Source organism: Hemitrygon akajei, chromosome 14 (genome assembly GCF_048418815.1).
Source record: "Hemitrygon akajei chromosome 14, sHemAka1.3, whole genome shotgun sequence".
NCBI classification, from domain to species: domain Eukaryota; kingdom Metazoa; phylum Chordata; class Chondrichthyes; order Myliobatiformes; family Dasyatidae; genus Hemitrygon; species Hemitrygon akajei.
Genome location: NC_133137.1, coordinates 78,159,342 through 78,184,219, shown reverse-complemented (window position 1 = coordinate 78,184,219; position 24,878 = coordinate 78,159,342). Strand labels below are relative to the sequence as shown.

The window sequence follows — 24,878 nt, the reverse complement described above, 5'->3', positions numbered from 1 at the left end:
TGGTTTCTGTTACTGAAATGATTGCAACCTAGGATGTCACATCACTAAGGGATGCAAATAATGATAAACTTGTACAAATGGGCTTAGTTGTTCAGTCAGCAGTAATTGTTTTTATTTGTTGAATCAGAGAACTCTTTTGCTTTATTCCTCTATATCAGCATCTTAAAAAAAATTTGTAAACATCAGCCTGAAGCGTCGACTGTACTTTTTTCCATAGATGCAGCCTGGCTTGTAAGTTTTTCTATCATTTTGCTTGGATTTCCAGCATCTGCAGATTTTCTCTTGTTTGTAAAAGAAAAATTATATTGACTTGGCATTAGCAGCAATTTTTGGAAGCAAGTTTCAGATTTCTGCTGTCCTTTGTGTTAACTTGTTGCCTTATCAGAGTCCAAAATTACATAGTTCTTGATGACCCATTGGGATTTTCCTCCAATAGAGAATAGTTACTTGTCTCATAATTTAGTGAATTCTTAAGTAAGGTCAGTCCTCAGTCTTTTGAACCTCTAGTGAATATGCAAGACATTTATTAAATTCATCTTTAGTTAACCCTTTAAATTTTGGAGTTTTGATTAATTTTTGCTGTTTTCCTAGACCAATATATATTGCTGAGATTTGTTGCTTGGAACTGAATACAGTAAGTCAGCAAAGGTCTGACCAAATGAAACACCAATTCTTTGTTGCTAGTCATCATTATTATCAGCTAGTTTCACATAATTTCAGATATTTTACTCTTAAGTGCATTATCACCATCATTATGGGCCATATCATATAATGTAGACGATCGTGCTGTTTCCTTAACCATGATTGTTCTTGGCAAATTTTTCTACACAAGTAGTTTGCCATTGTCGTCTTCTGGGCAGTGTCTTTACAAGACTGGTTACCTCAACCTTTATCAGTACTCCTCAGATTGTTTACCTGGAGTCCGTGGCTGCATAACCAGGACTTGTGATATGCACCAGTTACTCATACGACCATCCACCACCTGCTTCCATGGCTTCACGAGACCCTGATTGGGGGGCTAAGCAGGTTCCACACCTTGTCCAAAGGTGATCTGCAGGCTAATGGAGGGAAGGAGCACCTTACACCTCTTTTGGTAGAGACGTGTCTCCACCCTGCCACCCAATTGTTGCTAGACATCCTGAAATAACTGTTAACACCTGCTAATCATTTTTTTTATGCAGTTGACACAAGCTTCAGTGATTTGTGCATGTGGCACCCAGGTACATCTTCCTTTTCAAAGTGGTAGTCTGATTTTACTTTGAGAACCAAAGTGACCTTGCTCCTTGTTGCACTTCACCAATTTCCAGAGGAGAAAATGGGTGAAGAATTGTTGGACATCAGGGCAACCATTTATTTCTCAATTATAAAGTGTTTTTTATTTTCTTCATTTTGATTCCAGAGAACTTTATTGAAGATGTGTTATGAAATTGAATGCTAGTGCAGAGGAAAGAGAAAATGAATCGAGAAATAGTATAAATATTACTTTATTTGTTTCTCTTGCATGCAGTTGTAGGTTAAGGATTTTGATGGCTTGTGGTCTTAGGAAATGAATAATTTGGAATTTTTTGAAAAAAATGCTGGCCCAGCGTTTCTGGTCACAAAAGCAATGCTTTCTGTACTACAAACTAGATTGGGATCATTTCAACAAAGGGAACTACTTGGTGGCTAAGTTAATGTGGCATTTCTTACAATGTTGGTTGTATGACACAACATCAGAGACTTTAATATTTGTTTATTAAAACTGGCCATTGATATTGCTAATAAACAGTATGTACAACCGTAATGGTAGTGTAGCAGTTTATGTGACACTATTATAGCTCAGGACTTTTTGGAGTTCAATCCTGGCTCCTTTCTGTAAGGAGTCTCTGTCCGTCTTCCCTATAGAATACGTGGGTTGTCCAAAAACATACTGGGTAGGTTAATTGGTCATTGTAAATTGTCCCATGATTAGATTAGGGTTAATCGGCTTTATCAGGGGTTGCTGGGGTGGTGTGGCTCATAGGGCCGGAAGGACCTGCTCTGGGCTACATCGATAAATATATTATTTCTGGCTAGCTCTTTTTAAGCCAAGCAGAGTTTCAAACTAAGCCTGAAAGTTAAATCCGTGCTGAGAAGAATGCAAAAGATGGATGTGTGTGATGCTATTTCTCATTTCCTCCTGCAGTGGAATTTTGTCAGCTTGAGGTAATGGGACAGATCTGTAATTTTAGTCAGAGATGCTGTGAGGAAAGGTCACGGTAAAAGAGCAATAGTCTTTTCTAGAACAAGATATTTGAAGTTATGAAGGAAGGTTTGCAAACTGGAAATAATTTTAATTTCTGAGAGAAGTAACAAAGTGCTGAATATGAATATTTTAAAAAAACTGAGTTCGATTTGGGAAAATTTAATTGGAGCAGCAGCACATCATCCACAGTAAACTTATTAGAAATAGGATATACTTAGATTTTCATTGATATGAACTGTGAACTAGACCTTGTGCTGGGAGATTAATTTTCCTGCTGGCACCTTCAGCTTTTCTAGTGCTTCGTCCTCTTGGACTGCTGAGAAAGACATTGAGGATCAATTCCTTTGAAATTTACACCAGGATATCACTATTGTTCATTCACTGAATAGCACACTTGAGTTTCTATTTTCCATTCATATCTAATGTTTTGAGGTGCTGAAATATACTGCATTGTTTCAGGTTTCAGCAGGTTTTATTGACATAAGGAAAATCCTCTCAAGCCAATTAGTTTGGTGTGATATCCGACAGTTGATCACAGTGTGATGCGTGTTGCCTTCAGAGTTACAGAACCAAATGGTGCTAATATCTATCAAATTAAGCTGGGCCTTTTTCATCAGAGTACATTACGGATTGTCTGTTTTACAAGCTGTAATATACTCTGGGGGTGGGGGAATCAAATAAAAAAAACACTTCTATTGTCTTTAGGTTCACAACCAACCACAGGTAGAAGTTGGTGTAGCTTTCAAGTTCTCTAATAATCATCTGGTGAATTCAGATGAGAAGTGCTGAATGTGGATAAAATTGAGTTATTTGTTCCCTCACTGATGAGCAGTGTTGAGGCTCACAGCAAAATGGTTACCTGTGATAGCTGAAGGATAGGTGTGAGGAAAGGGCAAGATTTGAGGTAGGGCTTATTGCAAGGGTTCCCAACCTGGGGTCCATGGGCCGCTTGGTTAATGGTAGTGGTCCATGGCATGAAAAACGATTGGGAACCCCTGGCTTACTGTGTTAAGTAGAAAATTTAAAATTAACACCTGCTTGAGGTCACAGAATCATGGTATAAATGGATGAATTTATTAAATATCAGGACACTTTAAGAAGGTAAGTTTTTTTTTTAACTTCATGGGCTGATTCGAAACTACAAAAATGGTTGCAGTGTCATGACTTCCGATTCCTCCTTGAACTTACTTCCCTCTTCCGGATTCATGAGTTCATCTTTTTTTTAAACCTTGTGTTAATTGTAATAAATATTGGCAATATGGATAAAATTATTAATTTTGTTTCTTGGAATACTAATGGTTTAAATCATCCGATCAAACGGAAAAAATATTCAAAGTATTCCATAGAATGAATGCTAATATTATCTTTGTATAAGAGACTCATGTGAGGAAGGTGGATAGTCAACGCTTTTTAGGTTTTGGAAAGGCCAACAGTATAACTCGAATTCCCAAGCAAGTAAGAGGCGTTTCCATTTTTATAGATTCTTCAACCTCCTTTATACACTATGAAACAATTTCAGACCCACAAGGTAGATTTTTGCTTATTACTGGTCTACTTTTTAATCAAAAAGTTGTTTTAGTTAATGTTTATGCTCCAAACACTGATTGTCCTGAATTTTTTAAGTGTCTATTTACATCCTTTCCTAATTTGAATCAGTACATGCTGATAATGGGTGGGGATTTTAACTGTTGTTTAAACCCTTTGATGGATAGATCTAAGCCCACCCAAGCTCTTCCGAATAAATCAGCCTCTCTTATTAATTTCTTTATGATTGATTCTGGAATTTCCGAAATTTGGCATTTTTTACACCCCAATGACAAAGAGTTTTCATACTTTTCTCATGTTTATCATAATTATTCAAGAATTGATTACTTTTTTATTGATCACCGTTTACTTACAGATGTTATCGATTGTAAATATGACTCCATTACCATTTCTGGCCATGCACCTTTGAAGCTATCTATTAAGACAATGGACTCATCTACTAATGCTAAATCTTGGAGGTTCAACTCTATTTTATTGCAGGACTTAGACTTTCTTAATTTTATTAAACACCAAATTGATTTGTTTTTCTCAACAAATTCTACAGCAGAGATCTCTGGTGGAATTTTATGGGACACTTTTAAAGCATTTATTCGTGTACAGATTATTTCATACTCCGCTGGAGTTAGGAAATGAACTAATTCTAAAATATTAACATTGGTTGATAAAATCAAAGCAATTGATAAGATTTATTCAGTGACCCCAGCAAAGAACTTTATAAAGAAAGAGTGGAACTTCAAATGGAGCATAATTTGTTATTATCCTCTTCGATTGAAAATCAGTTAATTAAATCTAGAACCCAGTTTTATGTACATGGAGATAAGTCTGGCAAATTATTGGCTAATCAATTGAAAACTGCTTCGGTTAAACGACAAATTACTAGGATTCGTAAACAAGATGGCACTCTGACGATCGACCATAAAGAGATAAATAAAGCCTTTCAAGATTTTTATAATTCTTTATATCAATCAGAATTTGTTGAGAATTCTTCTATAATAGATGAATTTTTAAGAAAATTGAATATCCCAAAATTAACAACAGAGGATAGTGTATTCCTAGATGCACCTATTACGGAAACAAATAAAAAAGGCTACTTTTTCAGTGAATTCCGGTAAAGCTCCTGGTCCGGATGGTTATACTGTAGAATTTTTAAAATCCTTTTCCTCTATACTTTCTCCTTGGCCTTGTAAAATTTTTAAAGATGCGTTAACTATAAGTAAATTGCCACAATTTTTTTATGAAGCCTTTATTTCTTTAATTCTTAAAAGAGATAAAGACCCCACTGAATGTGCATCCTATCGGCCTATATCCTTGCTGAATACGGATTTTAAGATTTTTAGTAAAACTTTGGCCACTAGATTAGAAAATACCGTAGATTCCGGACTACAGAGCGCACCTGATTAAAAGCCGCTGGCTCTAATTTTAGAAATAAAATCAATTTTTTACTTGTACAGGCCGCACCGGATTTTAGGCCGCAGGTGTCCCACGTTGTAATATGAGATATTTACACAGAAAGATATTACACGTGAGGATTTTTTAACTTTTAATTAAATCCATATGGTAACATAAACAAATACATATTGCAAATGCTTTTTTTCGAACCGTGCCTGTAACGCGGCTACTTTTAAATATACGTTGCGTATACTTCTTTACTGAACAACATTCCAATATCTCCTAACGACTGGTAAAAAATATATATACTGCAGCCTACCAGGAAAAGTTATTGATCGCCTTTAACTTAAAAGCAGCGTTTTCGCTCCGCCGCTCGCCCCCCTCCTTCCCGTTTATCGCAAACCGGTATCCCACAAGACGCGGCGAAACCGGGTGTGATGTCATAGCATCCCGCGATGTAGTACAGAAAACAAATATAGTTAAAACAGTTCTAACTTTAACTAACAAATGAATTACTAAGCGAAAATATTATAAACGAAATAACTGCCATAAAGGCAGCACAATGCTTTTCTTCGAGTGTTTTCCATGTTGATGAGGGTGAGTACAAATGACTGATTTACAATAATTTAATTGTGAAAGTGCGCTTGATTTATCGTACAATTTCATTGGACCTCTGTGAACTACTCATCAATTTTATTGGTCTACTGTTACGAGGCAAAATGTTTTTGGCGGCATGAAAAAAAATAATGCATTAGCCGCTCCGTATTAAAGGCCGCAGAGTTCAAAGCTGTTCAAAATGTGGGAAAAAAGTAGCGGCTTAAAATCCGGAATCTACGGTATGTTACCTTGAATTATTTCTGAAGATCAGACTGGATTTATTAAAAACCGCCAGTCATCTTTTAACATTAGAAAATTAATTAATATTATTTATACTCCTTCACCCAAAATACCAGAATGTGTCATTTCCTTAGATGCTGAAAAAGCATTTGATGGAGTTGAATGGCCATATTTATTTAATACGTTGCAGCATTTTAATTTTAGTTCGAAATTTATATCATGGATTAAATTAATATACTATAAACCCTTGGCTTCGGTCTTTACTGATAATCAAAGATCTTTTTTTCAGTTATTCCGTGGTACAAGGCAAGGCTGTCCTTTAAGTCCTTTACTATTTGACATTGTTTTGGAACCTTTAGCTATAGCCATTCGTGAATCACCTAATATTTTGGGTATTACTCGTGGGGAAGGGACGTATAAGTTATCATTATATGCTGATGATTTGTTACTATACATATCCGACCCTGAGAGATCTATTCCTGCTATTTCGTCCTTGCTTGCTCAGTTTAGTAACTTTTCTGGTTACAAATTGAATTTTAATAAGAGCGGATTATTTCCATTAAATATGCAAGTTCCAATTTATAAACATTTACCATTTAAAGTTGTCACAGATTATTTTACTTATTGGGTATTAAAATTACCAAAAAATATAAAGATTTATTTAAAGTTAATTTCTTACCTTTAATTGACCAAATTAAGCAACTTGTTACCAGGTGGTCTCCATTATCTTTGTCATTGGTTGGTCGAATTAATGCTGTTAAGATGATGGTATTACCCAAATTCTTATATTTATTTCAAGCATTACCAATTTTTATTCCTAAATCTTTTTTTTGATATTATTGACTCCAAAATATCTTCCTATCTGTGGCAGAATAAAAATCCTAGACTAAGCAAAAAAATATTTACAGAAGCCCAAGAAGGAGGGTGGTTTGGCTTTGCCAAACTTGAGATTTTACTATTGGGCAGTTAATATACGATATTTAATATTTTGGACACAAGAATCGACTATAACTTGCCCATAATGGGTAAATTTGGAATGTAAATCTGTACAAAACTTTTCATTGTTTTCAATTTTAGGATTTTCACTTTCTTTTTCTTTATCTAAATTGAATAAACAAATAACTAATCCTATAGTTAAACATACATTGCGAATTTGGTTTCAATTTCGTAAATTTTTTGGCTTGAATAAGTTCATCTTATCAAGCCCTATAATATCTAACTTTCTTTTTTGGCCCTCTTTTATGGATCAAGCCTTTGTTTTATGGAAAACAAAAGGTATAACATGTTTTCGTGATCTATTTTTAGATGATAGCCTTATGTCCTTTGAACAGCTATCTAATAAATATAATTTACCTAAAACTCATTTATTTTAGATATTTGCAAGTTAGAAATTTTTTGAATAATGAGTTAGTCTTTTCCGAAACTATGTCCCTCGGACATTACGGAATTTTTTTTAGCTCTGAATCCTTGTCAGAAGGGTTTAGTAGCTGTCATTTATAATATGATCATGAAAATACAACCAGAAGTATCAGAAAAAATTAAGAAGGAATGGGAAAAAGAACTTCATTGTCTTATACCCACTGAGCAGTGGGAGAAAATTTTACAATTAGTCAATTCTTCTTCTATTTGTGCTAAACATGCCCCAATACAATTTAAGGTTGTACATAGAGCTCATATGTCTAAGGATAAACTTGCTCGATTTTATTCTTATGTTAATCCAACCTGTGACAGATGTCATTCTGATGTTGCTTCATTGACCCATATGTTTTGGTCTTGCCCTTGTTTGCAAAATTACTGGAAAGATATTTTCAGTATTATTTCAACAGTTCTGAATATCAATTTCCAACCGCATCCTATTACTGCAATTTTCGGTTTACCAATGGCGGATAATAGTCGTTTATCCCCCTCATCTCAACGGATGATTGCATTTGTTACATTAATGGCTAGAAGATCTATTTTATTGAATTGGAAAGAAATAAATCCTCCAACTATATTTGTGGTTTTCTCAAACTATCTCTTGTTTGAGCTTAGAAAAAATTAGAAGTGTTGTCTTTGATCCTTCAGTTAAATTTGAAGAAACTTGGAGACCATTTATTCAACATTTTCATATGAGTTAAATTGTCTTTTCCTAAGCCTCATTTTTATTATCCTTAATTATTTGGATGGAGTTTCGGAGTTATTGGCACTACTGTATATATTTGACATAATGCAATGGCCCATGTTGGTTAGTTTCCCCCCCTCTTTTTTTGGGGTTTTTTAAACTACTTTTGTTCGCAATTACCATGAGTTTGGGAGGTTATTATATATTGATTATCATCTATTTGAATGTCTATTTAAACTATTAACTATGTACTCTCAAACTCTCTGTATTCATGTTTCATTTATGTTTGCTTAAAAATTAATAAAGATTTAAAAAGAAAAAGAAGGTAAGTTTTTATATACTTGATGAATTTGTGCAATTTTATGTATCTGTTGTGCAGGAGTTTTTTTTGAAGTGCAGACTGTTGTCTCACAACAGTTAAGTGTTATACTTGTAATGTGAAGCTTAGACTTTTAAAATGGAATTAATATTTTGAATCATCAAATAGGATGAGATAGAAATTGAATAGCTTAACAGGAAGCATTTACAAATATAAAGAACCATGGACTTGCCAAGGAATATAACATTTTTGGCTACTTTTTGTGGCAGAAAATAATCTTAAAAAGAAATTGGATGGTTACCAGGGTTACCAGGTTAGGTAAAATCACAAACCATAATTTTAAAATGGCAGACTTAATTAGTTGGGGAACAAAAGAACCAGCAGGGAATAAAAGGGTGTCATCAGGGATTGTGGTTATCTGTAGGGGGCGAGGGGAGAGAGGAATATGAAGTATTCTGGTTAATTGGGCCACTGGTTAATCAGTGCAACTGCTCATCTGGGACAACTCTGAAAGAACAAAAAAAAAATTGATAAAACAGCTGGGATTCCCTTCGTTTATTTAGGACACTATGCTGTTTAATGAGGACAGGAGACCTGCTTGAACGGTTTATAACTAGTGTCAGAAGTGTGCACTTGTGTGGCCATTAGAGAATACACCATACTCCGAGTGAACAGTTTTTAATCTAGTATCAGATGCATATGTTTGTGGTAGGATCCCTTTGGAGATGGATAACGTTGTGGAGGATGATGTGTTTATTCTGCATAAATAAACATGCAGGATGGGTACATTGGTAAATGAATTACAATTTAGGCAGATGTGTGTCAGTACATTGTAACAAGAGAAATAAAGTGGCCAATATACTACCTGACTAATAAGAATGTAAACTGTAAAAGGAACTCTTTGAGGACTGAAAGAATTATTAGAATTTTAAGACATTTTAGTTAATCAAAGCAGTTGGATTTATTTTAACTATTAATGAAATTATGAAGTATGAAATTTGTGTTCAACCTGTGTTCATATGCAGTTCTTGTCTTCATTACAAATGAATGTGGACATTTTGGACAGGGTGCAAAAATGACTTTGAAAGAATGGCACCAAGCAAATTGGGTATGGCTATTAGGAAATGTCCAGAATAAATTGTTGATGAGAAAGCTAAGGGATTAACCTAAAAGAGATCTTTAAAATTGTGCGAGGTATTGTCTACTTGTTTTAGAGCTTGAATGTTTTGACTATTGAGAAAGAGCAAAGTGAGAAATATACACTTTTGGTCAGCAATAAAATCAGATTTAGGATGTATGTTCTTTACACAGAAACTATTAAATTAGGGGAAAGCTGAATTGACACAGAGGCTGATAAAGTTACATGAGGAATGATGGGTCAGGGTTTGAGTGGACCTCCATCCCCCACTAGGAAGGTCTCAAAGCTCTCCGCTTTTTGGATTCCAGACCTACCACCACTTTCCTCTGTCTAACGGAATTAGTCCTTACTCTGAATAATTTCTCCTTTGGCTCCTCCCACTTCCTCCAAACCAAAGGTGTAGCCATGGGCACCCGTATGGGTCCCAGCTATGCCTGCGTTTTTGTTGGCTATGTGGAACAGTTCATGTTCCAAGCCTATACGGGTATCTGTCCCCCACTTTTCCTTCACTACATTGACACAACTGCATTGGCGTTGCTTCCTGCACGCATGCTGAGCTTGTTGACTTCATTAACTTTGCCTCCAACTTTCACCCTGCCCTCAAATTTACCTGGTCCATTTCTGACACCTCCCTCCCCTTTCTTGATCTTTCTGTCTCCATCTCTGGAGACAGCTTATCTACTGATATCTACTATAAGCCTACGGACTCTCACAGCTACCTGGACTATTCCTCTTCCCACCCTGTTACTTGCAAAAATGCCATCCCCTTCTCACAATTCCTCCGTCTCCATCGCATCTGCTGTCAGGATGAGGCTTTTCATTCCAGGATGAAGGAGATGTCTTCCTTTTTTAAACAAAGGGGCTTCCCTTCCTCCACCATCAACTTTGCTCTTGAGTGCATCTCTCCCATTACACGCACATCTAGTCTCATCCCATCCTCCTGCCACCGCACTAGGGATAGGGTTCCCCTTGTCCTCACCTACCACCCTGTGGGTCCAACATATAATTCTCTGTAACTTCAGCCACCTCCAACAGGATCCCACCATCAAGCACATCTTTCCCTCCCTCCCCCCCCTTCTGCTTTCCGCAGGGATCACTCCCTACGCGACTCCCTTGTCCATTCGTTTCTCCCCCATCCCTTCTCACCGATCTCCCTCCTGGCACTTATCCTTGTAAGTGGAACAAGTGCTACACCTGCCCTTACACGTCCTCCCTCACTGCCATTCAGGGCCCCAGACAGTCCTTCCAGGTGAGGCGACACTTCACCTGGTGTGGTGTACTTCGTCCGGTGCTCCTGGTATGGCCTTTTATATATTGGTGAGACCTGACGCAGACTGCGAGACCGTTTCGTTGAACACCTACGCTCTGTCCACCAGAGAAAGCAGGATCTCCCAGTGGCCACACATTTTAATTCCATGTCCCATTCCGATATGTCAATCCATGGCCTCCGCTACTGTCAAGATGAAGCCACACTCAGGTTGGAGGAACAACACCTTGTATTCCATCTGGGTATCCAACCTGATAGCATGAACATTGATTTCTGTAACTTCTGTTAATGCCTCTCCTCCCTTTCTTACCCCATCCCTTAGTTATTAATTCCCCCCCACTTTTTTTCTCTCTCTGCCCCTCTCACAATCACTCCTTGCCTGCTTTTCATCTTACTCTGGTGCTCGCCTCCCCCTTTCTTTCTCCCAAGGCCTCCTCTCCCTTCTCCAGCTCTGAATTCCTTTTGCCCATCAACTTTTGAGCTCTTAGCTTCATCCCTCCCCCTCCCACTTTCAAATCTCTTACTATCTCTTCTTTCGGTTAGTCCTGACGAAGGGTCTCGGCCCGAAATGTTGACCGTACTTCTTCCTATAGATATTGCCTGGTCTGCTGCGTTCCACCAGCATTTTGTGTGTGTTGCTTGAATTGCCCGCATCTGCAGATTTCCTCGTGTTTGCATAATGAAGATGTGTTTGGAATGATCTTTGTAAAGTCTACGCTGAGAGTCTAATCTCATGGAATTCTGTATCACAAATCTGCACTATTTTTTTGTTGTAGACTCAAGTGATTCATACCCAGTCGACGGAGCACCCCATTGAAATCCAGCCAGATTTAATGCTGCCTGATTCTCTAAAGCCAGAAGAAGGAGCCAGTGTGTGGCAGAACTGGGCTCAAATTAAGAATGCAGAAATAATGAAAGAGGCTGAAAGTAAACCACCTTTGCCAGGAAGTAATGGTTTGCTTTGTATCTTAACATTTTGTCTTAAATGATTGTGATAGCTTAATTTTTTTGCAGATTTGTCTATGATATTTATGAATTAATTTTTGTCAATTAAAGATGCTGGATTTGGTGTTAGCATAAATTAGGTTGTAAAGCCATTTTGTGAATGAACACAGAACTAAATAGGATTGAAATATCAAATTTTTAAAAAGTAGGCAAATTTAGCCTGTAAGGATATTAGTGGAACACTTTGTTTCTGTTTGTTTTAAAAGCCCAGCAGTAATTGAAAAGCTCAATCCTTTGTAGAATTTATGTACTAAATATTTTAAGGGAGCATTCCTGAAGTGAATGATATATCTTGTCCATCCTTGCGTGCTATGGGTTTGCACTTGGCTAACTGGCGTAAGTGGTCAAATCTATGAAAGCTGGTGAAGCAATACTGTTACTATAAATGTTGTGAAGATTTTAAATGTTTTGGCAGCATGGTAGCACAGTGGTTAGCACAAGCTTTACAGTACAGGTGACCTACGTTCAATTCCCTCTGTTGCCTGACTGCATGGACTTCCTCTAGGAGCTGCAGTTTCCTCCCACATTACAAAGATGTAACTGTTGGTAGATTAATTGGTCATTGTAAACTGTCCTATGATTAGGCTAGGGTCAAATCGGGGGATTGCTGAACGGTGTGGCTCGAAGGGCCTATTCCACGCTGTATCTCAAATAAACACCAACTCTGACCCAAATTGAATGACAGCAGTTCAGCATAAAGGTTCATTATAAGACAGCTGTTTTAATTCTGAGTAAAGATGATTTTGTTGATGTTGCTTGATGAATCTGGAATCAAAACGCATCAATCTGATGTATTATGTGAATTATTTTACTTACATTTGAGACTTTCTAGGTAGAAGGGAAGTGTCAATTTTCTTTGCACCACCGGATTTTGTGACTTCTAGCCAGCACCTTTGGCATAGTCAGTACATATGTTAAGCTATGCTTTAAAATTATAAGAACTAAATAAAAATGATATAATTTAAAATAGTATCAGCAAATTCTAAAGAAACTCGTGAGCTTGCCATTCAGTGCACTATTTATTTTGCTATTTATAATAATCGTCTGGCTTTCACTGTACTGTCAAATAACAAATTTCACTTAATCTGATTTGCAATAAAACATTTTCAACCAAGAATCATTGGTAGAACTTTAATATTAGTTTTATATATGCTATCAGTGAACATATTAAATACTCAACTTGTATGGATTACCTGTGTGTGAGAGGGGGATTACATTCCTAGAAAACCATGTTGCAAATTTCCAAAATTTCCATTCTTTGAAGGTACTTAATTGTGCATGCATCGAGAAATGCGAGGTGAAGATTAAATTTATATCCTGAGAACTGACTAAATTCAGAAAGTACAGTAAGTACTGAGGATAGGGAGGACTCCACATTAGAGATATAGAGCAAAAGGTCATCAGTATAAAGCGTCAACTTATGAGTGATACCCCTCCTTAAAATACTCAATGTCAATGGATTCACGAAATGCGATGGCGAAAGGCTCTAAGGCCAAATCAAAAAGCAAAGGACTCAAAGGACATCCTAGTCTGGTTGCACGTTGGAGACTAAATGGTTTAGAACTCTGAGAGTTAGTAAGCACCTGTGCAGTGGGAGATAAATAATTTAATCCATTGAATTAAATTGGACCCAAAGTTAAATTTTACTAATATTTTAAATAAATCCATTCAACCCGGTCAAAGGCTTTCTCAGCATCTAAAGAAATCACACATTCCAAAGTTTCTTTAGAAGGAGAATAGATAACATTCAGTAAACAATGAATGTTAAAATGAAAATAACGATTTTTGATAAATCCAGTCTAGTCATCAGAGATAATAGAAGGAAGAATGTTTTCCATCCTATAAGCCAAAAGTTTAGATAAAATTTTAACATCAGCATTAAAGAAATAGATCTGTAGGAAGAGCAATCAGTTGGATCTTTATTCTTTTTGAGAATAAGCGAAATAGAAGTGTCATAAAAGGATTGTGGCAACCTGCCTAATTTAAGAGTTAAAAAAGAACAGAAAGTAAGTGAGGGATAAGCAAAGGAGCAAAAGGCTTAATAGAACTCTCCTGAAAATCCGTCAGGAGTGGGAGCCTTCCTTGAATTCAGAGAATGGACAACCCGAGCAATTTCCTCAGAAGAAAAAGGTTTTTCTAACCATTTTCGATTAACCTCAGAAAGTGGGAGAAAGTTTAAACGATCTAGAAAATTATTCATAGCAAAATCGGCTTTAGGGGAATCAGAGCTATACAGTTTAGAGTAAAAGTTACATCACCACTCGCTTTGGAGATTTCCTTAATTTGGTGTTTATCTATTAAAGTTTTAAGCTGATAAGCCAAAAGTTTGCCAGTTTTATCACCATGAACATAAAATTGACTTTTATCTTTTTAAAGTTGAGTTTCCACAGGGTAAGTTAAGAGCAGATCATATTTAGTTTTAACATTAACACATCTTTTGTATAAGATGGGATCCGGAAGCTTATTTTTGATCTAAATGTTTCAACTGATTGGCTAACAAATTGATTCTGAATCTCAAATTTCGTGTGAATTCTGTAAGGATGGATCTCTGCAGCCCAAATGGCTGTAATGCAGAGATCATCTGGATACAAAAACTATGACCTAACTGCAGATGAATGAAAGCAATGCTGTTCTTTGTTTTAATTTTAATAGGATTTCTTTCCATTTGCATCTTAGGACGCCAACCGATGAAATTTAGAGAAGATGCTCTTTGTGCAACATTAGTTGAACTCAATTATGGACTCTGTTTAATGACCAAAGAAGCAAGAGATCCAGATGGTGCTCCCTATGAGGCAGATCTGCTGTATTATTTCTTTCTTTGTATTCAGAAGGTAGTCTTTGCATGTTTCCCCTTTGGTTGGGTGGGGAAGTAATGGTTGTATAACCTGCACGTAATGTACTGTAACTGAGTGAATGGGAGTTAATTTTTATTTGAGCAAAAAACTGCTTGATTCTGTGTGTAAAAGTCAATTATTTATTTTACAGCATATGTTTGAAAATGGAAGAATAGATAATATTTTTGCAGATATCTATTATTCTAAATTTACTGAAAAGTTACATGAAGTCCTTAAGGAATGGCATCCTAAAATAAGTTTGCTTGGTAAGTTGTAAATTTCTCTTAATTATGCAGTTTACATTGAGATATATGGGATTGTTAGCATTTTTAGCTGTTTAAGAATGTCATTTTTAAACTCCATCATCATCATATGTGCAGTGTCATATGATGTAGGTGATTATGGTCTTTGACCGTGATTGTCCTTGGCAAATTTTACTACAGAAGTGGTTTGCCATTGCTGCCTTCTGGGCAGTGTGGTTACAAGACGGGTGACCTCAGCCATTATCATTACTCTACAGAGATTGTCCGCCTGGCATCAGTGGTAGCATAACCAGGACTTGTGATGTGCTTCAGTTGCTCCAGTTTTAAACTAAGAATCTGATTTTGATGCCTTCAATTCGCTCTGCTGGATTTTGCATTTTTGTAATTATACTGATGAGAAATCACCAAATTTTATATATACTTGATGCTTGGGAACCAGTTAATTTTATTTGCCCAACTAAATGCATCAGGATGTCCTCCCTCTTGGGACTATTTGAACAATTCCACAACCTCCATTTTGACCATCATTTTAATTCGTCTTTGTGCTCTGATCTGAATGGTATTCAATAATCAACATTGTTTCTCATTTGTAATCTCTTTAGCATTAGCCAATGTTCCAATGATTTTAATAAGTCATGTGGTCCTGGTATTTTCAAACCACTCTTTCCTAGAAGCCAATTACTTACAATTAAGAGTGTAGAAAAAGTTGCTCCCACAAGCCACTTGCAACTGCACTTCAAAATTCCTGACTCTAATAATAGGATTGACCAAAGTGAACGTGAATTTAGGACCAGAAAATCATGTTGGATTTAAGGCTGTAACTGGATGTAGTGTATTTGGGTCTTTGAAAGGCATTCTAAAAGGTCTTGCATAGGGGTTGATAAATAAGGCTGGATACTGGATTTGGGGATAATACATAAAAATAGATTGGAAATCAGTCACTGGCATTTAATGGCAGTTGTGCTGAATGGGCTACCACATTTTGTTGAATGGGCCCAGTTTTTTGCAGTCTGTCAGTTACTTGCTTGAAAAGGCCACAAGTCGAATTTCCAAATTTGTACTGATGCAAAACAAGGTGGGTGGTGGGGTGGAAGAGGTGTAAGACACTCCTTCCCTCCGCTAGCCTGCAGGTCATGTTTGGGCAAGGTGTAGCCCCTGCTTAACCCCGTCAGGGTCACGTGAAGCCACGGGAGCAGGCGGTGGATGGTCAGCTGGTGCGTATCACAAGTCCTGGTTATGCAACTACTGATGCCAGGTAGACAATTGCTGAAGAGTATTGATAACGGCTGGGGCCACCCATCTGGTAAATACCCTGTTTAGAACAAGGCAATGGCAAACTACTTGTGTAGAAAAATTTGCCAAGAACAATCATGGTCATGGAAAGACCATGATCGCCCACATCATACAACACAGCACATAACAAGACAAGGTCAGATTGAGTTCAGAGGATGTAAGGTGTTCAAGGAGACTTGAAAAAACTGACTACATGGGTGAGAATATGGAAGATGGAATATTTGATTATCCACTTTATTTAACAATGAAATGCATTAAATGATAACTGGGCAATGTTGGTGTCCAAAATGTCCTCATGAGCTTGTAAACGTGTCACTGAAAAACAATGTGCAGGTACAGCAAGTGATTGTATTGTGGAAGATGCTTAAAACATTATTTGTCTTTATTTCTTTAGTGTTTTCTTTTGCTTTATCAATGACCACTCTGAAGGTAGCTTATTGTGATGTATTTGTTGTATGATATGTTATTGCTTAAGGGCACATCTTTAAAGATTGTCTTGATTTATAGATTTTTTAAAAAGACATCGTAAATCTTGTCCTATAGTGAGATTGCTCCTTGCACATACAATTAGTATATTAATTCTGATAAGTTTTATTGTATTATTGAAAGAGGTTATATTTTTCCAAGTATTAACTTTTTGTAGGGAGCTTCTTAAAGAAGCTTTGTCTTTTAATCACAATAGAATTTTAAAAATGTGTTTATTTTGATAGGTTATGTTATTCCTAGTCGTATTACTGAGGAGATGCTATGGGATTGTAAGCAGTTGGGAGCACATTCTCCAGCTACTCTTTTGTACACGTTGATGTATTTCAATACCAAGTATGATTTACTGTTATATTATTTGAAAACAGATTTGAGAAATAATTGTGTTGTGTATTTGAAAGACTTATCAACTGTAGAAATTGTTCTGGTTGTTACGAATTGTTTTGCTTTTTTGGGTGTAACAATCTTGTGTTTAAACAAGATTTATAGCAAATTTCTTATTTCTTTATAGTAATATATACACTTAGCCCTGTATATCCAGACATGTAATCTTGAAAGGAGCAAGATTTTTGCTTCAGTGAATTCTGCATTTAAACAGTGAAGAAGGTACAGGAGCCTCAGGCCTCACACCACCAGCTTCAGGAACAGTTATTACCCCTCAACCATTAAGCCTTTGAACCAAAAGGGATAACTTTACTCAATTTCACTAACCCTAATACTGAACTATTCCCACAACCTATGGTCCCACGTTCAAGGATTCTTCATCTCATGTTCTTAATATTTGTTCCTTTTTTTAATTATTATTTTTCTTCCTTTTTGTATTTGCACAGTTTGTTGTCTTTTGCACATTTGTTGAACACTCTGTCTTTCATTGATTCTGTTATGGTTATTATTCTATTATAGATTTGAGTATGCTTGTAAGAAATCGAAACCGTTGTTATGGTGACGTGTGCTTTGATAATTTACTTAGAACTTTGGAATGAATGTTTTGACAGGTATTTTATGCTGAAAACAGTTGAACAACACTCCAAATTAGCTTTCTCAAAAGTATTAAAGCAGATGAAGAAGAATCCTGGCAATTCAAAGGATAAGTGCTCTAGTATACGATATCTGCGATTATATGGACAGCTTCAAGCTGGACAGAAAGGTAGTGTACATTTTTTAAAAATTGTGAATTATTTAGAAGTAATAAATGATTGACTTGAAGGACAATGTAGCAAATAAATAATGTGGATGTATGATATTCAAATAAATTACTTGCAGCCACAAAATTACAATAATACTAATGTTCCACTGCAAATGTTTCTACTGTTGGAAATAACTCAGAAGATATGTAGCTTGGGTGGTTGATGGTCAGGTTGAGTTGTTCTCCAACGTTGGCAATTCATTTGCAAAAATTTCGTCACCATACAAGGAGACATCATCAGTGCGCTGTGAACTGGTGTGTCCTCCGAATGCCTAGCCTTTAACTTATCAGTCAGTTGATTGGTTGTCATTATGGAAACTCAATTGTGACATATGGCAGGGGTCGTGTCGCTGATTGGTTGCGTGGCGAATTCTGTGCATTGTCTGAAATTTTGGCCGCATTGGCTTATAAGTTGTAATGAGGTCCACATGTCTGCAGACGTAAGCCAAATTGTTGCCACGGAACCGATCAGTGACGAGGCTTCCACCCTACATCACAATTGAGTTTCCACAATTTATTTATTTATTGAGATACAGCATGGAGTAGGCAAAGCAACCCACCACCTTTACCGAAGCCTAATCATGGGACAATTTACAGTGACCCCGATTAATCTACCAATCGATGTCTTTGGACAGTGGGAGGAAACCTTTAAGGTCATGGGGAGAACAAACAGATTACTTGTCGGCAGCATTGGGAATTCAACCCCTGTTGTCTGTACTGTAAAGCATTGTGCTAACCACTGTGCTACCATGGGTAATGACGACCAAACAACTGACTGATAAGTATATAAAGGCCAAGTATTTGGAGGACACACCACAAGTGAACAGCGCACTAATGATGTCTTGTATGGTGAAACATTTGCAAATAGATGGTTTCTTCTGTGATGTGTCTTTATCAACTTTCCTTTTGTTAGATTAAATATTTGAAGCAATATAGAAAAGATTCAATGCCCCTCTTTTCACAACAATTCAAAGCCTCTACTGTTAATTACTTGCTACAGATATGTAAGTGTTCCTGAGTTGATTTACATTTAGTCATTTGCAGATAGATATTAAATGTTCCTGTTACTTCAGATTTATTATTATATCGTGACTCAGATGAGTACTCGGTGCGTGATTGGAAGAATTCAGTGGATTAAACATGCGTCTTCATGAATGAAACTCCCCAGAGGCAGTATTTACTGATGTAACTTTGTCCTGTTAGGAGATTGATTTCACCTGCCATCCTTGGATGTGAAAGCTTTTTGCCATGTGCAGAATAGATTATTTCAAGTCTTGCTGTTAACTCTTTCAAAGAAGCTACGTTAGTACATCAATTACAGTTCTCTTGTACACAGGGCTTAAGAGTTTTTATTGAATCTGTCATTAGAAAACTTACGAATTTATTTTTCTTTCAGTTACAGAAGATATGTATGTTGAGCAACTTGAAAATTCTGAGAATCCCTTGAGGTGCCCCATTAAACTCTATGACTTCTACCTCTTTAAATGGTGAGGCACACCAACTTTTGATTCCATTTCCAGCAGTTGTGATTTTAAGCTGCACTCTTAACTGTTGTTGAAATGTCAGATAACCTTAAATTTATTTTTATTTGTATAAGTGTACAAGCAAGTCTAACTGGCCATGAATTAAGTCATTTGCTTTCCCTATAAGATTACTAAAATATAAGCACAGAGACTTCAGCTGTTTTTCTCCATGCCGATATAACATAGAAACATAGAAAACCTACAGCACAATACAGGCACTTCGGCTCACAAAGCTGTGCCGAGCATGTCCTTAGAAATTACCTAGAGTTACCCATAGCCCTCTATTTTTCTGAGCTCCATGTATCTATCCAGGAGTCTCTTAAAAGACCCTATTGTATTCGCCTCCACCACCGTCGCTGGCAGCCAATTCCACACACTCACAACTTTTTGCGTAAAAACAACAACTTATCCCTGACATCTCCTCTATACCTACTTCCAAGCACCTTAATACTGTGCCCTCTCATGCTAGCCATTTCAGCCCTGGGAAAAAGCCTCTGACGATCCACATGATCAATGCCTCTCATCATCTTATACACCTCTATTAGATCACCTCTCATCCTCTGTCATTCCAAGGATAAAAGACCGAGTTCACTAAACCTATTCTCATAAGGCATGCTCCCCAATCCAGGCAACATCCTTGTAAATCTCCTCGGCACCCTTTCTATGGCTTCCACATCCTTCCTATGGTGAGGCGACCAGAACTGAGCACAGTACTCCAAGTGGGGTCTGACCAGAGTCCTATGTAGCTGCGACACTACCTCTCAGCTCCTAAACTCAATCCCATGATTGATGAAGGCCAGTGCACCATATGCTTCCTTAACCACAGAGTCAACCTGCGCAGCAGCTTTAGGTGTCTTATGGACACAGATCCCAAGATCCCTTTGATCCTCCACACTGCCAAGAGTCTTACCATTAATACTATATTCTGCCTTCATATTTGACCTGCCAAAATGAACCACCTCATAGAGTCTCGGCCCGAAATGTCAACAGTGCTTCTCCCTATAGATGCTGCCTGGCCTGCTGCGTTCCACCAGAATTTTGTGTGTGTTGCACCTCATGCTTATCTGGGTTGAACTCCATCTGCCACTTCTCAGCCCAGATTTGCATCCTATCAATGTCCCATTGTAACCTCTGACAGCCATCCACAACACCTCCAACCTTTGTGTCAGCAGCAAATTTACTACCTATCCCTCACTACTTCATCCAGATCATTTATAAAAATCACGAAGAGTAGGGGTTCCTGAACAAACCCCTGAGGCACACCACTGGTGACTGACCTCCATGCAGAATATGTCCTGTCTACAACCACTCTTTGCCTTCTGTGGGCAAGCCAGTTCTGGATCCACAAAGCAAGGTCCCCTTGGGTCCCATGCTTCCTAAGAAGTCTTGCATGGGGTACCTTGTCAAATGCCTTGCTGAAATCCATATACACTACATCTACTGTTCTACCTTCATCACTGTGTTTAGTCTCATCCTCAAAAAATTCAATCAGGCTTGTAAGGCACGAACTGCCTTTCACAAAGCCATGCTGACTATTCTTGATCATATTATGCCTCTCCAAATGCTCATAAATCCTGCCTCTCAGGATCTTCTCCATCAGCTTACCAACCATTGAAGTAAGACTCACTGGTCTATAATTTCCCTTTCTTGAATGAGGGAACAACATCTGCAACTCTCCAATCCTCTGAAAACTCTCCTGTCCCCATTGATGATGCAAAGATCATCGCCAGAGGCTCAGCAACCTCCTCCCTCGCATCCCACAGTAGCCTGGGGTACCTCTCGTCGGGTCCTGGTGACTTATCCAGTGATGCTTTCCAAAAGTTCCAGCACATCCTCTTAATATCTACATGCTCAAGCTTTTCAGTCCACTGTAACTCATCCCTACAATCACCAAGATGCTTTTTCGTAGTGAATACTGAAAAAGTATTTATTAAGTACCTCAACTATCTCCTTCAGTTCCATACAAACTTTTCCACTGTCACACTTGATTGGTCCTATTCCCTCATATCTTATCCTCTTGCTTTTCACGTACTTGTAGAATGCCTTGGGGTTTTCCTTAATCCTGTCCGCCAAGGCCTTCTTATGGCCCCTTCTGGCTCTCTTAATTTCTTTCTTAAGCTCCTTCCTGCCAGCTTAATAATCTTCTAGATCTCTAACATTACCTAGTTTTTTGAACCTTTCATAAGCTCTTTTTTTGACTAGATTTACAACAGCCTTTGTATACTATGGACCTTGCACCCTACCATCCTTTCCCTGTCTCGTTAGAACGTACCTATGCGGAACCCCTTGCAAATATCCCCTGAACATTTGCCACATTTCTGCCATCCATATTCCTGAGAACATCTGTTCCCAATTTATGCTTCCAAATTCCTGCCTGCCTATGTTTCCCCTTACTCCAATTAAACACTTTCCTAACTTGTCTGTTCCTATCCCTCTCCAATGCTATGGTAAAGGAGATAGAATTGTGATCACTTTCTCCAAAATGCTCTCCTATTGAGCGATCTGACACCTGACCACGTTCATTTCCCAATATCAGATCAAGTACAGTCTCTCCTCTTGTAGGCTTATCTACATATTGTCAAGAAATATTCTTGAACACACCTAACAAACTCCACTCCTTCTAAACCCCTCGCTCTAGGGACATGCCAATTGACATTTAGGAACTTAAAATCTCCCACCACGACAACTCTGTTGTTATTACACCTTTCCAGAATCTGTCTCCCTATCTGCTACTCTATGTCCCTGTTACTATTGGGTGATCTCTAAAAATACACCCAGTAGAGTTACTGACCCCCTCCTGTTCCTAACTTCCACCCACAGAGACTCCGTAGACAGTCCTTCTATGTCTTCTTCCTTTTCTGCAGCCGTGACACTATCTCTGATCAACAATGCCATGCCCGCACCTCTTTTGCCTCCCTCCCTGTCCTTTCTGAAACATCTAAAGCCTGGCACTCTTAAGTAACCATTCCAGCCCCGAGCCATCCAAGTCTGTAATGGCCACAACATCATAGCTCCAAGTACTAATCCATGCTCTAAGCTCATCTGCTTTGTTCATAATACTCCTTGCATTAAAAAAGTCACATCTCAAACCATCAGTCTGAGCGCATCCCTTCTCTATCACCTGCCTAGCCTTCCTCACACAAGCTTTCTCTATTTGTGAGCCAACTGCCTCTTCCTCCTGTCTCTTCAGTTTGGTTCCCACCCCCCAGCAATCCTAGTTTAAACTCTTCCCAATAGCCTTAGCAAATCTCTCTGCCAGGATATTGTTCCTCTAAGATTCAAGTGCAACCTGTCCTTTTTGTACAGGTCACTCCTGCCCCAAAAGAGGTCCCAGTGATCCAGAAATCTGAATCCCTGTCCCCTGCTCCAATCCCTCAGCCACGCATTCATCCTCCACCTCACTCTATTCCTATACTCACTGTCATGTGGCACAAGCAGTAATCCTGAGATTACTATCTTTGTGGTCCTGCTACTCAACTTGCTTCCTAACTCCCTATAGTCTGCTTTCAGGACCTCCTCCCTTTTCCTGCCTATGTCGTTGGTACCAGTATGTACCACAACCTCTGGCTGTTCTCCTTCCCACTTCAGAATATCGTGGACACGATCAGAAACATCCCGGACCCTGGCACCTGGGAGGCAAACTACCATCCATGCTTCTTTCCTGCTTCCACAGAATCGCCTGTCTGACCCACGTAATGCAATGAAACTATGTTTTTGAATCTTTTGGTTGGTTTGTCTGTAAGGTGGCTTTCCTCTACTCTTGCATTAACTGCTGATGCCTTGCAACTCCAGTGACCTGAATTTGATGAGGTGCTGTCTTGTTGGAGCTTGCACACTCTACTGCAATAGGATTTGGATCAGAAAGGATAAAGGAACAGCAATGTATTTCCAAGTCAGGATGGTCTGTAACTTAATGGAGAACTTGCAGAAAATTGTTTCCATAGACCTGCTGCCCTTGTCCTCAGTGACAGGGATTGCAGGTTTGGGAGCTGTTGTCAGACAGAATACCCAAGGCTGGTAAATGCAATATATTGTGCATGAGGTGCATACTGTAGTGAGAATGGTGGGAAGAATGAACATTTAACACATAGGGTGAGGTGACAGTTAAGTAGGCTGCTTGTCCTGCATTGTGTTAAGCTTCAAGTTTTCTTGGAACTGGAAAAGTATTTAGTTGGGGGAGGGTGAATTACAATTCTAATAGGCAAGAACTGGGAGTGCAAAGTGGAAACAGATGTACTTAGGGAAATGCAAAACAGAAATGTGGAGATTGTTTAGTGAACACTTGCATGAATAATGGGATAGGTTTGTCCCATTGAGGCAGGGAAAGGATGGTAAGGTGAAGGAACTAGGTTTGACGGGAGATTTGGAACGTCTAGTCAAAGGAGGAGAACAAAGAATGCTTAAAGGTTCAGGAAGCAAGTGAGTTGTGTGGTAGTTGGAACTAGCTCAAGAAGGGGCTTAGGAGAGCTAGAAGGGGATGTGAGAAGGCCTTGGTGAGAAACATTAAGGAAAGCCCTAAGGCATTCTACATGAACATGAAGAACAAGCCGGGTGTGTTAGTGAGGGTAGGATCTATCAAAGATAGAGGAAGAAATGTGTGCCTGAATTTGGAGGAGGTAGGGTTAACCTTATCAATACTTGGCTTTAGTATTCACCAGTGAGAAGGATCTTGGTGAATGCGAGGACAGTATTGAAGAGGCTAATATGCTTGAATATGTCGATGTTAAAAAAGAGCAAATGCTGTAATGTTCAAAAAACATTAAAGTAGATACATCCCTGGGCCCAAACTGGATTTACCCCAGGTTACTACAGGAAGTGAGGGAAGAGATTGCTGTGCCTCTGCTGATGATCTTTGCATTCTCACTGGCCACAGGTGTAGTGCCAGAAGATTGGAGGGTGGCAAATGTTAATACTTTGTTCAAGAAAGGTAATAGAAACAATGCCTTGGAATTATAGATCAGCTAGTCTCATGTTAGTGGTGGGCAAACTATCAGATTCTTCCTTTTCCAGCCCTTGACCTATTCCACCCACCTGGCTTTACCCATCACCTTCTAGCTAGCCTCTTTCCATCATTTTATTCTGGTATCTTCCGCCTTCCTTCTCAGTCCTGAAGAAGGGTTTAGGCCTGAAACGTTGACTTTTCATACATTTCATTTCCATAGATGTTGCCTGACCTGCTGAGTTCCTCCAGCATTTTGTGGGTGTTGCTTTTGGAGAGGATTCCTTGAAGCAGGATATAGAGGATTTGGAGAAGCATGGCCTGATCTGGGATAGTCAGCATGCCTTTGTTAACAGTAGGTCATGACTCATGAGCTTGAATGAATTTTTCAAGGAAATGACAAAACATATGGATAGCAAGGTGTTTGATAGAGGCTCTCCATTGTAGACTTTATAAGTCGGGAGTAATGGGATCTAGAGAAACTTGGCTGCGTGAATTTAGAATTGGCTTGCCCATAGAAGTCAGAGGTTGG

At 38.3% G+C, this 24,878-nt stretch overlaps 1 protein-coding gene across 2 annotated transcripts in view; it reads left to right on the top strand.

The window, feature by feature from the left end:
* Positions 1-24,878, top strand: part of LOC140738708 (transcriptional regulator QRICH1-like) — a 55,454-nt gene that overhangs the window by 28,078 nt on the left and 2,498 nt on the right. The window contains exons 3-8 of one of the 2 annotated variants that reach the window (XM_073066382.1): positions 11,597-11,774; positions 14,502-14,656; positions 14,811-14,925; positions 16,926-17,034; positions 17,694-17,845; positions 19,281-19,371. In XM_073066382.1, coding sequence (XP_072922483.1) covers positions 11,597-11,774; positions 14,502-14,656; positions 14,811-14,925; positions 16,926-17,034; positions 17,694-17,845; positions 19,281-19,371 — 800 coding nt within the window. The remainder of the gene's footprint in view (positions 1-11,596; positions 11,775-14,501; positions 14,657-14,810; positions 14,926-16,925; positions 17,035-17,693; positions 17,846-19,280; positions 19,372-24,878) is intronic. The other variant, XM_073066383.1, reaches the window with a different exon arrangement.